This window comes from Oncorhynchus clarkii, chromosome 14 (genome assembly GCF_045791955.1).
Source record: "Oncorhynchus clarkii lewisi isolate Uvic-CL-2024 chromosome 14, UVic_Ocla_1.0, whole genome shotgun sequence".
In the NCBI taxonomy this organism is placed as follows: Eukaryota; Metazoa; Chordata; class Actinopteri; order Salmoniformes; family Salmonidae; genus Oncorhynchus; species Oncorhynchus clarkii.
Genome location: NC_092160.1, coordinates 8,368,137 through 8,384,782, shown reverse-complemented (window position 1 = coordinate 8,384,782; position 16,646 = coordinate 8,368,137). Strand labels below are relative to the sequence as shown.

Below are 16,646 nucleotides of genomic sequence, written 5' to 3'. Positions count from 1 at the left end.
GTTGGTGTATTGTTAGAGAATGAAACGTAGGTACCTTTACTTCACCTTCCATACTGCACAGACGGGTATAACAAACGTGGATAATTAAAGGTTCAGTCACTTCAGATTTTTATTTATTTGGTGAATTAAATATTTGATACAGTCATAGGACTCAAAAGAGCATAAAAGTTGAGAAATAAAATGAGTCTCCTTCACTTTGTGCAACTGGTAATATTTACATATTTAAAAATCATATGCACAGTAGTTTTTTCAATTACCATGAATCATAACCCAAGGTGACATGGACCAAAACTGGTTCAATGCCTTAAGAGTGGAACAGAGATTCTGCCTGAAACTGAAACACCAGTAACCCCCATGAAGCGCCACAGTTAATGAGTGGTTTGCTGAACATGGATAGAATTCAGCTTTGATAAAATGTCAATTAAACAGGAGTTTTTCAATTTGATCAAAACTTTGTTAGTGTCGATTGATCTCAAAAAAGTATTTGTATAGTTGACAACCTTACATTTAAAAATATGAAATGATACCTCAAGCTATCAGGTGAATTTCCACTATGCTTTCAAATCACTTGTTTTAGGCCAATAGTGTCGTAATAGTGCCTGCGGTTAGAGAGTCTTTTTTTTTTTTTTTTTACAGAATGATGGTGATAAAAAGTTGAGGGATTGCCCTGTCTCCATAGCTCTTCTTTCAGGTTACAAGGCAGTGTGGCGTCATCACTTGCTCTTTCCCATAGAGGAGCGTAATGGAAGAGTGCCCTCTGCACACAAGTCAGGGTATTGCATCATCTTCTGCCACAGAGTCACCTCCTCCCCTGTAGAATCCGCCTCCACTTCCTCCTTCCCAACCTTCAGTGTGGCTGAAAAAAAGGGCACCAGAAAAACAGTGAACTAAAGTAGGTCTGTCCTGTCCTAACCTCGTCCCCAGGCTATTGCGCATATAAGCCTGGGATAATGATTCAAAGTTGGCCTTAGTGGGTATGACCATTAGGTGTTGTGGGATTGTTTGGTAGATTAAGCCAATGCTATCTGCACCGTGAGTTACTCCCGGTCTTTCTGTATTGGCTAACAAAAGCTAAAGTTTGACGCTTTGGTCCACCAGACTTCACACATTTGGACAGAAATGTCAGGGAATGAGATTTATTTTAACAATAGGCCTACTGCTCTTAGTAATTTAAACTGAGGTAGCTTCACCTTACTACCAACTTTAACATTGGAAAAATAGGTGACCTGCAACGGAATAGTAACTCAAACACGTAAAGCAGTAGAGCAATACTGCCAATGGATATAAACAGACTTCCCCGCCATAAATCAACAAGGTGTTGTGTGTCATTAATTGTGGCTTTGCTGAGTCAAAACCCCACCCAGGAAGATAAAAAGGTGTTGTGTCATTACCTGTGCCTGTGCTGAGTCGAACCCCACCCAGGAAGTCATTACTGGACATGGCCTCCCGGTCCCACACTGTCAGCTCTAGCCACATCTCACTTAGCTGGTCTAGGGTCAGGTCTTTGTACACAAATGTGTGGTCGTAGTGAGGGTTCAGAGTTTTCTTCACCACCGGAGTCTTCCTCTTAGTGGACTTGGCCTTCGATGGCAACAAGTACCTAGGTTTAAAAGCATGAGTGAGAAGGATTGCATTTTGATGAAGGCTAGTTCTTAAATGTTCTTAAAATGAGCAGGAGTTGCACAATCTCAAGTGAAGATGAAACAAAATGTATCTCTGTTTAGGTGAACGTAGAGAATTAGTGACATCATGCCGCCAGCTAACCCTTTCACAAAGGAATCCGACGTGTCCCCTGCTTTCATTGCCGTCAGGTTCTTGGCCTCTTTGATCAAGACGTGCAACTCCCCTCCCTGCTCCGTCTTTGTCTTCTTGCCTAGAGAGAGTCTCTTGCCTAGGGGAGATAGTGGCGTCAGACAGCCACTGGTAGGGATTGGTCTGACACAGATAGTGCTGACTGAGCTTTTCTGTTAGTTTGTTCTGTCGACATGGGCACTCCTACCTTTGGTCTTTTCAGTGGGTGAATTCTTGGTCGAGACATACTTCAGGGAAATCAACAGTTCTCCTTTGTACTGAGAGAAGGCAGAGGACTGCAGTGGTGACGCCTATAGAGGATAATAGTCAGTAAAACCACTAGACCACAGGGTTGTACTGTAGATTAGAAATACATTTAGTGATTGATGTGTAGGGCCTGCAATGTTTTCTGACCATGTGACCTGACCAGGAACAACTGAGCCCTAGTGATGAGACTATTCAGGCTTACTTTTCCCACGAACGCCACACACTCCTCGTGGCCTGCGTCGAGGTTCCTGCAGTCCAGAGGCACCTCCACCTCTCCAAGGAAGGCATTACGGCCCAAGCGGGCATGGTGCCAGACGGAGAGCTGGAGGGAACGATTGAGCACCTGGGAGCGACTGATGGAAAACTGAATGAGGAGAAGAGATTAAGTGAGAGAGTGACACCCTGCTCTCACTGATCCGTCAACTACATCTTAGTAAAGTTTTCCACCCACCCTCTCTGGCCTTTGCATCAGAGTTACTTGTTCACTATACTCAGAGTTTAAAAAAAGGGCAGCAACAAAATCAATATTTGTTTGTCTTTCACTAACGCCGATTAACTCTCCTTATCTTGAATGCCAATATCAATCTTACTGCCTACTGAAGGAGGCGGCATTATCAACCGGCCATTGAGTAATAAGGGATGTATACAGGGTTAAAGTTCATCAGTGTTCATCTAAATCTACTGCAGTTTCAGAGAGGCCATCACCTTTAGGGTCTCATTGTAAGTGGGGTCCACTGTGTTATGTTTAATGGTAGTTTTTTTCTTGCCAATGCGAGACTTGTCAGGGAGAAGGTAGCACTTGACATACCTGCAGGACAAAAAAAAACATGAATATTTTCCTACATGTTAAAGAGTTCAAATGAAGCCATATTCCATCCTGCAATACCAATAAACTATACTGAAGAAAAATATAAAAATGCAACATGTCGTGCACAAATTGGTTTACATCCGTGATAGTGAACATTTATCCTTTGCCAAGATAATCAATCCACCTGACAGGTGTGGCATATCAAGAAGCTGATTAAGCAGTATGATCATTACATAGGTGCACCTTGTGCTGGATACTATAAAAGGCCACTAAAATGTGCAGTTGTCACACGACACAATGCCACAGACGTCTCAAGTTAAGGGAGCGTGCGATTGGCATGCTGACTGCAGAAATGTCCACCAGAGCTGTTGCCAGAGAATTTAATGTTAATTTCTCTACCATAAGCCTCATCCAATGTCGAATTTGTGTGTATGGCATCGTGTGGGCAAGAGGTTTGCTGATGTCAACATTGTGAATAGAGTGCCCCATGGTGGCGGTGAGGTTGTGGTATGGGCAGGGCATAAGCTATGGACAAGGAACACAATTGCATTTTATTGATGGCAATTTTCATGCACAGAAATACCGTGACGAGTAACTGAGGCCCATTTCTTTTAAGGTATCTGTGACCAACAGATGCATATCTGTATTCCCAGTCATGTGAGATCCATAGACTAGGGCCTAATTAAATTTATTTCAACTGACTGATTTTCTCATATGAACTTTAACTGAGTAAAATCTTTGAAATTGTTGCGTTTATATTTTTGTTCTGTTATTTAAGTCAAAATATAAAGTGCCTACATTTCCAAACTACAAATGTATAATTATTTTTCTTCCGTTAAATGTAACCTGTACAATTCTTCCTTTTGGAACTCTGATAATGACCCCTGGGCACATCAAACATTTTGTAAACAGGACAGGGTCTTATTTAAGATGATCTACGTCAGGGATCATCAACTAGATTCAGTTGCGGGACAATTTGTTCTTGAGTGGATGGTCGGAGGGCCGGAACATACAGTGCCTTGCGAAAGTATTCGGCCCCCTTGAACTTTGCAACCTTTTGCCACATTTCAGGCTTCAAACATAAAGACATAAAACATATTTTTTTGTGAAGAATCAACAACAAGTGGGACACAATCATGAAGTGGAACGACATTTTATTGGATATTTCAAACTTTTTTAACAAATCAAAAACTGAAAAATTGGGCGTGCAAAATTATTCAGCCCCCTTAATTAAGTTAAAACTTTGTAGCGCCACCTTTTGCTGCGATTACAGCTGTAAGTCGCTTGGGGTATGTCTCTATCAGTTTTGCACATCGAGAGACTGACATTTTTTCCCATTCCTCCTTGCAAAACAGCTGGAGCTCAGTGAGGTTGGATGGAGAGCATTTGTGAACAGCAGTTTTCAGTTCTTTCCACAGATTCTCGATTGGATTCAGGTCTGGACTTTGACTTGGCCATTCTAACACCTGGATATGTTTATTTTTTAACCATTCCATTGTAGATTTTGCTTTATGTTTTGGATCATTGTCTTGTTGGAAGACAAATCTCCGTCCCAGTCTCAGGTCTTTTGCAGACTCCATCAGGTTTTCTTCCAGAATGGTCCTGTATTTGGCTCCATCCATCTTCCCTGTCCCTGCTGAAGAAAAGCAGGCCCAAACCATGATGCTGCTACCACCATGTTTGACAGTGGGGATGGTGTGTTCAGGGTGAGGAGCTGTGTTGCTTTTACGCCAAACATAACGTTTTGCATTGTTGCCAAAAAGTTAAATTTTGGTTTCATCTGACCAGAGCAGCTTCTTCCACATGTTTGGTGTGTCTCCCAGGTGGCTTGTGGCAAACTTTAAACTACACTTTTTATGGATATCTTTAAGAAATGGCTTTCTTCTTGCCACTCTTCCATAAAGGCCAGATTTGTGCAATATACGACTGATTGTTGTCCTATGGACAGAGTCTCCCACCTCAGCTGTAGATCTCTGCAGTTCATCCAGAGTGATCATGGGCCTCTTGGCTGCATCTCTGATCAGTCTTCTCCTTGTATGAGCTGAAAGTTTAGAGGGACGGCCAGGTCTTGGTAGATTTGCAGTGGTCTGATACTCCTTCCATTTCAATATTATCGCTTGCACAGTGCTCCTTGGGATGTTTAAAGCTTGGGAAATCTTTTTGTATCCAAATCCGGCTTTAAACTTCTTCACAACAGTATCTCGGACCTGCCTGGTGTGTTCCTTGTTCTTCATGATGCTCTCTGCGCTTTTAACGGACCTCTGAGACTATCACAGTGCAGGTGCATTTATACGGAGACTTGATTACACACAGGTGGATTGTATTTATCATCATTAGTCATTTAGGTCAACATTGGATCATTCAGAGATCCTCACTGAACTTCTGGAGAGAGAGTTTGCTGCACTGAAAGTAAAGGGGCTGAATAATTTTGCACGCCCAATTTTTCAGTTTTTGATTTGTTAAAAAAGTTTGAAATATCCAATAAATGTCGTTCCACTTCATGATTGTGTCCCACTTGTTGTTGATTCTTCACAAAAAGATACAGTTTTATATCTTTATGTTTGAAGCCTTAAATGTGGCAAAAGGTCGCAAAGTTCAAGGGGGCCGAATACTTTCGCAAGGCACTGTAAATACAAATAATTTGTAAACGGCAAACTGACCGCAAAAAGCCCAAACAGATATGTTTGACTAAAAATCAATTCAAACCTTGCTTATATTTGTATACGATCACATGGTTCTCTCTTATGTATGGGAATACTTGAACCGATTTCTTCAATTAAAATCACTTGTAGATGATTTCCTGGTGTTTTTAGTGTTATGTTCAACAGTAAATAAAAGTTGCTCAGAAAATTGGGGGGGGCCAAATAAAACCACCCGCGGGCCAAATTCAGCCTGCGGGCCACCAGTTGGGAAACCTGATCTACATTATGTCATACAGTAATAACACTGAACTGTGTGTCTAGAGTGAACAACAGGATTACTGGGAATCATTCTCTACAATGCATCTCATCTACTGTCATCATAAAAACATGAAGAGACTTATTGCAACCTACGGTAGAATAGTGTTGGTCTCACTTGAAGGAGTGGGGGATACTATCACTATGACATGATGGAATGCATCTGAATAGTGTAAAGCAGCTTTGTTGAAAGAAAATTCCAGAGCGGCATCCACCATGACTTTCATCCACCCAGTGTTTTCAGATGTGGGGATATGAAGGAGAGGAAATGTTATTGAGATGCACCCATAATTTCCTACTGAGACAACTGTTAAACCCTAGTCCTGAGGGGACACTCACGGGTTTGAGCGCTGGCGTCTGGCGTCCCCGTGGGCCAGCGAGTGACACTCCTTGACGAGGACGGCTAGGCTCTGGGTGGTGTCATCGTAGCTGATAGAGAACACGATTTCCCCGCTCACCTCCACGCTGTCATAATCTCCTGCCTCACTGTAAATACTCATCAGACTGCCCAGTGTGCTCTGTGGTGGACACACACACACACACAGATTTATGTTAGTAGTTGGTTTAAATGCATTCATATTGACTACAATTCTAGAACTTGGAATTCAAAATCAGCAAACATTTACCTTTCTGGTCACAATTTAACATATTCAATCAAGTAACATAAACTTCCTGGAAAGCACACAAATGAGGCCTGTGACAATGAAAATCAGGTCAGTCAAATTTGCATGCCCTGAAGCAACTTTGAGCGTGAGCTTTAGTTGCCATGGTAACTCAATTAGGCAACAGCTCACAACACAAACCAGGATATCCTGAATTGTCTCAAAGTTCTGGTTCAATAAATATCTTGAGGAACTCAAAAAAATAGCATCACACACTAACTAGAACCTTTGAAAATAGGATAAGTGAGAATCGCATGCATTTACCTTGGAGCCGCGAAGATTTGAGGTACTTGAGCACACCTTTTTATGGATGCTCACCAAGTTATCAATGTCTTCATCCTCCTCATCATCCTGCAAGCACAGCAAACCATTTAAAATCATGAAAAAAACAATGCAACTGCATCTCTCACCAATACTAGCACCATAAGGAAGTATTTTGTAGTATAGTGAAGCCTTCTGCATTAGTCTGTAATGAGGAAGAGGTACTGCTCACTGGCACATTGAGCCCAGGCACCGACTTGCTCCGGTCACCCATAAAGCCCTCTGATGCTTCAGCCCCCTCCTCACGCAGGTCCAGCACAGACGTGAATTCTGAGTGAAACCCATGGAGACGCATTCAAATGGAGCATGTCTTTGTTAACTCAAGCAGGCCAGATGCCCATAAAACAAAACAATATTTGAATAGAGTTTGGGAGTCAGGGCTACCGAGGCGGCAGACACACAAGAGTCTCACCGGAGGGTTTCTGAACTCGTCTGACGCTCTTCTTGAACAGGCCGCCATCTTCCAATGCGACAGACCCCGTGCCAGAGCTAACACTACGACGACCTACTACGGAGGACTATGGAAAGAGACAAGGGTTACAGTCAGGTGTGACAGTATAATATGTATTGGCTGGAGACATGAGGACTAATACAGGGTTAGGGTCAATTCCATTATTTTTCATGTGGACTTTTCACTTGCCGACTTGACTGACCGCACTAAAATGGAACTGACCCCAACATCTGATTGATAGGTAAACGGTCTCCTTACCATGTCTGCATCCGAGGTGGGGCTGTGGCTACTGACGAGGTCAGCTTTGACTAGACCATTCATACTGGACCCTGTTGGACTAGACTGACCTGTGCTCTCCTCCTTCCTGGATCATAAACACCATTCATAATGAGCAGACATCCCAAAAGCAGTTTTGTTAGCATGTAGCGCTAATGCTATAGGCCTATTTGTTTGGATGTAGACTTACCTTGGTAAGAGAGGAGTACCAAGAGAGGACTCGGTCTCTGTCATGACACTGTTCAGGCTGGCTTTCTCTGCAGGCTCATTGTCCCTGTGCTGCTGTTGCTCCTGCTGCTCCTTGGCCTTAACTCCCACGGATTCTTCGGAGACTTCGTCTAGCAGACTGAGAAGGTTGAAATAACAGTGTCAAAATGTTATATGTTGAATTGAAACTCCATCCACATATTACAGTAACTGCATCACACTATTGATTGTAAAGCATGTGTTGTCACCCCAGATAAAAATAGGACTCACTCCTTGTTGGAGGCTGCTAGGTCCCTCAGTCTGGGTCGGGGAACAGGGGTGGTGGGCTGGCTGGGGTTCAACTCTGTACTGTTCAACAGAAGCGCTCCCATGTTCTCCCTCTTCCTCACTAAAACAGAACACCAAGCTTTAGCATGACAGGCAACTGGTAATATGCTGACAGTGGCTTCATTCATTCAGACAGGGATTTCCTTACTGGGAAGTGCCATTGAAAAAAAGTGCATAAACAAAAGCTATGCAGTAACGGAGCTTCTTACATATCAATATTGAAATTGAGTAGAGAAAAATAGGACAAATTGCTATGCTGCCACGCCACTGACATTCCACTCTGCACCCGCAGTGAAAGTCGTTTAGGGTTTCCAATTGTATAGAGCGTTGCCCACAACTTGGTGGTTCCTGGACTCACGTGGGGGCCTCTTTTTGAGGGAAGTCCTCACTATGTCGTGTCCAGGGGTGGTGAAGAAGCGGTTGACTCGCTGGTCATAGAACCAGTCTCCGGTGACCTTCTTTAGATCACTGGAGAAAATAACACCACACATTACCACCATGTTAAAACATCATGAAATATATGGACCACAACTCTAAGGGTGACATGCTGACAGTGCGAAAACGTTGTAAAAATAAAAACAGAAATATATTTTTTTACACAAGTTTAGAATGCAACAGATATGCATAGCATGCATCCACGAAATGTAAACCCGCTGAAAGTATTATTGTCTCCTCGTGGGCGTTGTACAGTGAGAGTCTTTGATATTAACAAAAACATCACGCTTTGCATATAGATACAGCAAACACAGGGATCGTCACCATTTAGATGCTAAAAGACAGGGTGGGGTGATGTACAGTACAGAGAAATTGACTCTTACGCCTCTTTAGCACACACACTGCACACCCAGGATCCATTGGGGCACACTGAGCAGCAGTTGTGGCACACTTGGTGCTTGCATGCTCTACACTGGCTGGAGCCGGCAGATAGTGGACCAAGTGGTTCCTGGCAGCGGCCGCAGCTACGCTCACTGTACTTCCCACTGCTACGCTTGGCGCCCTTCCTCATAATGTCCAGCAGCTCCGTCTTCAGCTTCCTAAAACAACAGGGGGGGGAGGCATTGGTTAGACCCTTGTCTATTGGTGTCTGTGTTGACATCTTTGCATAACTGGATGTTGAAAGTCTAGTGACTGCCTCCATCTGCACTCGTGAAATACTGAGTTGATGAGGTGAATGCTAGATTGCCACCAGCATGCACTGTATCGCTTTCACCGGTCCTGTCTTTTTAGATCAGATTAAGGAAATGAGACAACGTCAGGAGGAAGCCACTATTGAGATGCAGCTCGGGAGGGGAGTTCTCACCGGACACGGTGCTCTTCTGCCTGCCTCAGTTCCTCGTCCCTCCGCAGCACCTCCAGGATCAGCTCCCGCTCCGAGTCAGTCAAGAAGGCCACATTAATCATGTCTGCAGCCTGTGGCATTGCACCTCCGTCCCAGGCTAACCCCTTAGGGATTATCACCCTAGGCCAGACAGGCTCCTGCTAGCCAAAGAAGAGAACAGGGCTGAGTTCAGAAGGCACAAAATGGGAACATGTTTTATCAATCTATAACTTGTCCTTTGTGGTTTTTGCCTGAAAATGCCTTTCTCCTGCTTTACCAAGCACCATAGTTTACATTTGAAATCCCTCATGATATCACAGTGAAAACCAGTGTGAAAGTCCTAATCCCAAACATCAGCAGCATTGAAGATGGAGTAAAGCTGATCGGAAGCTTTTCCCCCAGCTAATGTCCATTTATTGGAGGACCCACTTTCAGTACATGAGCAACGACCTCATATACAGTACAGGCTACTCAGAAAGAGCACAGCATTACAGTGGACCACTGCAGGAGAGAGTGCGCGTTTAAACAATGGGAGGGCTTGCTGTGAGGGGAAAGGACAGAGACAGGTAGAGAGGGGTAGACAGTGCAGGACTAGCAGACATACAGACAAAGGGGACTGTTAGTGGATGGTGTTACCCTTACCTCCTCCACTAGTGAGCCTCCATGCAGAGAGGCTGCTGCTGCCACAGTGTCAGAAGCCTCTCACTCCGCCTTGCTGGAGCTGGCTGGGTAATTAGGAAGATGGAGCTGGCAAGTGTAACAGTATAACTTTAGACCGTCCCCTCGCCCATACCCGGGCGCGAACCAGGGACCCTCTGCACACATGGACAGACCCAGACAACACAGTGACCTAGCTTAGAGCCAACACCCTGAGATGGCCCTGCTGCAGACAAACCAGAGTGAAGGTGGACTAGTGGAACATTTCCAAGACAGACTGACCAGGTAAATCCAGGTGAAAGCTATGATACTTTATTGATGTAACCTGTTAAATCCCCTTTTTAAAAAATCAGTAGATACAGGGGAAGAGACAGGTTAAAGAAGGACTTTTAATTAAGCTGAGACATGAGGGTGAATGGGCGAGACAAAAGATTTAAGTGCCTTTGAACGGGGTATAGTAGTAGGTGCCAGACGAACACAGAACTGCAACACTGCTGGGTTTTTCATGCTCAACAGTTTCCCTTATGGTCTCAAGTATGGTCCACCACCCAAAGGACATTTCATCCAACTTGACACAACTGTGGCAAGCATTGGAGGAATGCCATCACTTTTTATAGTCCATGGCCTGAAGAATTGAGGCTGTTCTGAGGGGAAATGAGGGTGCAACTCAATATTAGGAAGGTATTCTTAATGTTTTGTATACTGTGTAAATTTCACCAGGACGTACAGTACGGTGTCATTTCCACTGGAGTAAACACCAAACTACAACACCTTTAACAAACTAAGCCTATAACGTTGTACTGTATATGCTTACATCATGTAGAAAATCCTTTGCAGGGAAAGAAAACAGCCCTGCCTAAGTGTATCTTGAGCTTTGAGTCAGGTACACAAGCATAAATAAAAATGTGTTGACATACAGATAGTGATTTTATTATTTCGACATGTCATCCTATAGTAAATTATAACAGGAAGACATGGGAAAATAGTCTCTACCTAATCTTACTTTGACAGACGCTGGCACGCATATAGAATAGATAGATGATGACAAATAGGATCCAGGATCCTTGAGGTTTTAAACCCCTCTGACAGGGTGAAAGTTTGCTTGAGGGAATTTGAACAGGAAAGCTAAAAACAACACGAGCTCAGCATATCGCAGGGTTCCCACCCTCTAAGGACATAGAGCGGCGGGTGGAGTGCACTGGTTAAACCATTTGTTTAATCCTGTCATCGGCCATGTTCCAGTTCTGAGCTTCAATCTCTAGGTGAATCCAGAACCTCAGAAGACATTGAATAGTCAAGTTGACTGTTTTTTTTAAAAGGCACTTCAATTTTTTGGACAACTCTGAATTTACTGTGAACACACTATATTTTTAAGGCAAGGCAACGTTTTTATCTGCTCAGGAATAGTTTCAGTGTGAGCCAGCACATTTGAGAAATAGTGTACAAAAGTATTGTTTGCTTCATCATGACCACATGGTATGGAAACCCGAGTGCCAAGAAGAGGACACAACTGTTCAGGGCAGCAAATATGGATAGCAAGATAGTTAGCAAACCTCAAAAAGCAGTTCAATAACATATACAGTTTCTTCAGAAAGTATTCATACTCCTTGACTTATTCCACATTTAGAGCCTGAATTCAAAATGGATTAAATATAGTCATTCTCACCAATACCACACAATACCCCATAACGACAAAGTGAAACCATGTTTTTAGATATTGTTGCCAATTTATTGAGAATGAAATACAGAAATATCTAATTTACATTAGTATTCACACTAGGGCTGACCCCAATTTACTGGTCGATAGGCTGTTGATCGACCAAGATTTTACACACACAAACACACACCCAGTCAAAAGTTTGGACACACCTACTCATTCAAAAGGTCTCTTTATTTTTACCATTTTCTACATTGTAGAATAATAGTGTAGACATCAAACTATGAAATAACACATATGGAATAATGTAGTAAACAAAAAAAGGGTTTAGATATATATATTCTTCAAAGTAGCCACCCTTTGCCTTGATGACAGCTTTGCACACTCTTGGCATTCTCTCAACCAGCGTCATCTGGAATGCTTTTCCAATTGTCTTGAGGGAATTCCCACATATGCTGAGCACTTGTTGGCTGCTTTTCCTTCACTCTGCGATCCAACTCATCCCAACCATCTCAATTGGGTTGAGGTAGGGTGATTGTGGAGGCCAGGTCATCTGATGCAGCACTCCATCACTCTCCTTGGCCAAAAAGCCCTTACACAGCCTGGAGGTGTGTGTGTGCTGGGTCATTGTCCTGTTGAAAAAAAATGGTAGTCCCACTAAACACAAACCAGATGGGATGGCATATCGCTGCAGAATGCTGTGGTAGCCATGCTGGTAAAGTGTGCCTTGAACTCTAAATAAATCACAGACAGTGTCGCCAGCAAAGCACCATCACACCTCCTCCTCCATGCTTCACGGTGGAAACCACACACGCGGAGAGCATCCGTTCACCTACTCTGCGTCTCACAAAGACACGTGGTTGAAACCAAAAATCTCAAATTTGTACTCAGACCAAAGGACACATTTCCACCGGTCTAATGTCCATTGATTTCTTGGCTCAAGCAAGTCTCTTCTTATTATTGGTATCCTTTCGTAATGGGTTTCTTTGCATCAATTAGGCCTGATTTATGCAGTCTCTGAACAGTTGATGTTGACATGTGTCTGTTACTTGAACTCTGAAGCATTTATTTGGGCTGCAATCTGAGGGGCAATTAAATATAATGAACTTATCTTCTGCAGCAGAGGTAACTCTGGGTCTTCCATTCCTGTGGCGGTCCTCGTGAGAACAAGCTTCTGCATAGCGCTTGAAGGTTTTTGCGACTGCACTTGAAGAAACTTTCAATGTTCTTGAAATGTTCTGTATTGACTGAGCTTCATGTCTTGAAGTAATGATGGACTGTCGTTTCTCTTTGCTTATTTGAGTTGTTCTTGCCATAATATGGACTTGGTCTTTTACCAGATTTGGCTATCTTTTGTATACCAACCCTACCTTGTCACAACACAACTGAAACACATTAAGGAAATAAATTCCACAAATTAACAAGGCACACCTGTTCATTGAAATGCATTTCAGGTGACTACCTCACGAAGGTGGTTTAGAGAATGGCAAGAGTGTGCAAAGCTGTCAAAGGCTGGCTATTTGAAGAATCTCAACTATAAAATATATTTAGATTTGTTTAACACTTTTCTGGTTAATACATGATTCCATGTGTCATTTCATAGTTTTGATATCTTCACTATTATTCTACAATGTAGAAAATAGAAAACCGCTTGGCATTCAGGCAAAAGCATTCAATCTTGGTTTCATCAGACCACAGAATCTTGTTTCTCATGATCTGAGCGTCCTTTAGGTGCATTTTGGCAAACGCCAAGCGGGCTTTCATGTGCCTTTTACTGAGGAGTGGCTTCCATCTGGCCACTCAACCGTAAAGGCCTGATTGATGGAGTGCTGCAGAGATGGTTGTCCTTCTGGAATGTTCTCCCATCTCAACAGAGAAATTCTGGAGCTCTCTCAGAGGGACCATCGGGTTCTCGGTCACCTCCCTGACCAAGGCCCTTCTCCCCCGATTGCTCAGTTTGGCTGGGCGGCAGGCTTTAAAAAGAGTCTTGGTGGTTCCAAACGTCTTCCATTTAAGAATGATGGAGGCCATTTTGTTCTTGGGGACCTTCAATGCTGAAAAACATATATAATTGTACCCTTCCCCAGATCTGTGCCTCGACACAATCCTTTCTCTGAGCTCTACGGACGGCTCTAATTGCTTTGACCTCATGACTTGGTTTTTGCTCTGACATGCACTGTCAACTGTGGGACCTTATATAGACAGGTGTGTGCCTTTCCAAATCATGTGATAAATTCAATTGATTGGACAAGGGGACTCTAATTAACTTGTATAAACATCTCAAAGATGATCAATGGAAACAGCCAAAGCAAAGCTGGAAAATGTAAGTCCTTGAGTGGCCCATCCAAATCCCAGACATGAATCCCATTGAAAATCTGTGGAAAGACTTGAAGATTGCTGTTCTCCACCACTCCCCGCCTAGCCTTTATTTATTTATCTAGGCAAGTCAGTTAAGAACAAATTATTTACAAATTATTATTATTTACAATGACGGCCTACAGCATAACAGAGCTTGAGAAAATCTGCAAGGAAGAATGGGAGAAAAAAAAACAATTCCAAATGTGCAAAGCTGATACAGACGACTCAAAGCTGCAATTGGCTCCAAAAGGTGCTTCTACAAAGTATTGATTAGAGTGAAAATGTCATTTTCAATAAATGTGCAAACATTTCTAAAACATGTTTTCACTTTGTCATTATGGGGTATTTTGTGTAGCTGGGTGAGTGGAAAAAAATGATTTAATCCATTTTGAATTCATGATGTAACACAGCAAAATGTGGAATAAGTCAAGGGGTATGAATACTTTCTAAAGGCACTACAAGTGCTGAGCACTCAGAGCAAAGCACTGACTATAGCTAATGACCCATCCACTATTTCCAGTTTGAAAAGCTCCCCTCAGGGAGGAGATATCTAAGAATATCTATAAAAAGTAATTTGACCCAAGTTGTTGATAATGGTCTCAGATCCTGATGTACGTACATATGAATTATTTAATCATGGAGGTGATCAGGTGCCCTTCAGTCTTAATGATGATGTATTTTTTACTAGGAATTCTTGATGCTGATTGTGGCTTTTAGACCAATGATGATGTAATGTATAGCCAGCCGTCTAACGGGAAACTGCACTAGCACTTTTGTAGTTCGTATAGTTTATTATTTTTGAGGATGATGGAGTCCTGATGGCTTTTAATGTATGTTTTTATGTTGTGAAGCCAAAGACACATTGGGTGGACAATAAAGTTTTTCTAATTCTAATAATGTTGAGTGAGTTTAAGCAGAGAAAAAAAAACTTGATTTCAATTCCATAGCCCTCATTACCACAGTGTTTGTGTGCTAAGCTGTGTCACTCACGCAGAACTTTGGAGAGAAACTTTTCCTCATTGTTTTAACGCTTGAGGCCAATTGACTCACATTTGAGAAGTGTACAATGCCTTGTAGGGCAGCTCAGCAGGCAGCTGCCTACTTCAAGGGAATGCTTGTGTCACAGAAACAAAGATGACAGTGCCCTGGGATATTTCTAGAGTCAATAGACACTAAGAAGGATATCAACAGAAAGAGTGAGGACAAATTGTACGAATACCAACGTTAGTAAAAAAATAAAATAATTAAATGGTGAATACAGGAAAGAAAACTCCACATAAAGTGCTTTTCCAGGGCATCTTAGGTTGTGTTTACAGCCCAATTCCGATGTTTTCGCCACTAATTGGTATTTTGACCGACCAGATTCTTTGCCAAAATATCAGAATTGGGCTGCCTGTGTAAACATAGTCTCATTGTGGGTATAGGCTATAATAAAAGGAAAGTTAATTCCAATTTAACAATGCATGAGAATAGCATAGTTTAATGTGCAATTTTCTTGACAGTAACTCAATAAGTAATGTAAGTCTAACAGCAAATGTAGGACTATTTCAAAGTATGTCATTTACCTCATTTGCCAAAAGGACTTAACAAAAAAATGCAGTAGGCTACATTTGATTGTTTTGTTGTAGCCTACTGTATTTTTTCTAACAGCCCAAATGTAATCAAACAAATCTATTGTAGGCCTAGAGACAATGCATGATGTGGCTGGATTTAAGATTGTGTTAGCAACACATCCAGTTAATTGGACATTATTGAAAAAGCGCAGTTGTTTATCAACACACATGATCTGCTGAATAAGACAACACTACATAAGAAATGCATCTGAATGAGCGAGCGCAAATATAGTTCATAGAAGATTTGTCAGTCTCAAAAAATGTATTTTAACACCTGTTAAAAAAACGGTGTTTTAATTCCATTGAGAAAATCGAAAACTTCACTTCGATTATGATTCAAATTAATTGACCATACCACTTTCTTTCGTTCCCAAATCTTGGGAGGGAGGAGATGAAAAATAATAAAATGGAATAATACAACTTTCAGAGCAGACTGGTAGCGGACAAAACAAGTGCACGGGTACATCGTTTGTTCGCAACGTCAATGAATCGAGGATCGTAAATCATTCCTAAGGGAGGTTTCCCATATCAGGAAAAGGTATTCAACAATTTACTGTCGTGTAAACATTTTTTTTATTGCAACTGTAATTCAATAAAACAGTTTGAATGAATGTTATAGATCACAACAAACTCAACTTACCGCTCAACCCTTAGCTGCAATGTGTCAGCGTGACTCCCACAGTCTACCTTCCAGTCTCTTTCCTGCACTCTGAAACTGTTGACTTTCAGCGTTGGTTATAATCATCACATCCCGGAAGATATGGAAAATGTTTGACAGCGGTGGGGCGACAAATAGCTACAGACGTTTTCCGCAGCAGGTGCATTCCCTCTGCTCTATTTCCCTACTTTTCTGAGAAAAAAGCAGAAGTAGTGCTAATTAATTCAATACCAGTAGTTTCCACAAGTAAATAACCAAACCCCGTACAAATAATTTAGTAAAATTAAATAATAATGTGGAGCATTATTCTATTGTGGA

General features: G+C 42.2%; 1 protein-coding gene across 4 annotated transcripts; it reads right to left on the bottom strand.

The window, feature by feature from the left end:
- Positions 1-84: 84 nt before the first annotated feature.
- On the bottom strand, positions 85-16,418 carry LOC139365948 (synaptotagmin-like protein 4). Of its 4 annotated transcripts, none has more exons than XM_071103006.1 (18): positions 16,311-16,418; positions 10,028-10,200; positions 9,368-9,540; positions 8,886-9,101; positions 8,426-8,535; positions 8,011-8,128; positions 7,724-7,879; positions 7,516-7,621; positions 7,219-7,324; positions 6,979-7,076; positions 6,750-6,836; positions 6,163-6,341; positions 2,764-2,866; positions 2,261-2,422; positions 2,000-2,102; positions 1,765-1,891; positions 1,392-1,600; positions 85-856 (listed from the first exon to the last, which is right to left on the bottom strand). In XM_071103006.1, exons 3-18 carry the CDS (start codon positions 9,484-9,486, stop codon positions 714-716), a joined length of 2,142 nt encoding a protein of 713 aa, XP_070959107.1. In that variant the 5' UTR covers positions 9,487-9,540; positions 10,028-10,200; positions 16,311-16,418; the 3' UTR covers positions 85-713. The 4 variants fall into 4 exon arrangements, with proteins under 4 accessions (XP_070959107.1, XP_070959110.1, XP_070959108.1 ...); XM_071103009.1 differs by having other exon boundaries at positions 9,368-9,543; positions 10,028-10,132; positions 16,311-16,387; XM_071103007.1 differs by having other exon boundaries at positions 10,028-10,132; positions 16,311-16,381.
- Positions 16,419-16,646: the final 228 nt, after the last annotated feature.

Bases quoted from the DNA above. Each gene is read 5' to 3' on its own strand.
- LOC139365948 (XM_071103006.1), bottom strand. From the start codon at position 9,486: ATGCCACAGGCTGCAGACATGATTAATGTGGCCTTCTTGACTGACTCG. The intron at 7,325-7,515 runs GTAAGGAGACCG...CTCTTTCCATAG, and splicing joins CCACCTCGGATGCAGACATG to TCCTCCGTAGTAGGTCGTCG. The intron at 6,342-6,749 runs GTAAATGCATGC...TGTCCACCACAG, and splicing joins CAAATCTTCGCGGCTCCAAG to AGCACACTGGGCAGTCTGAT.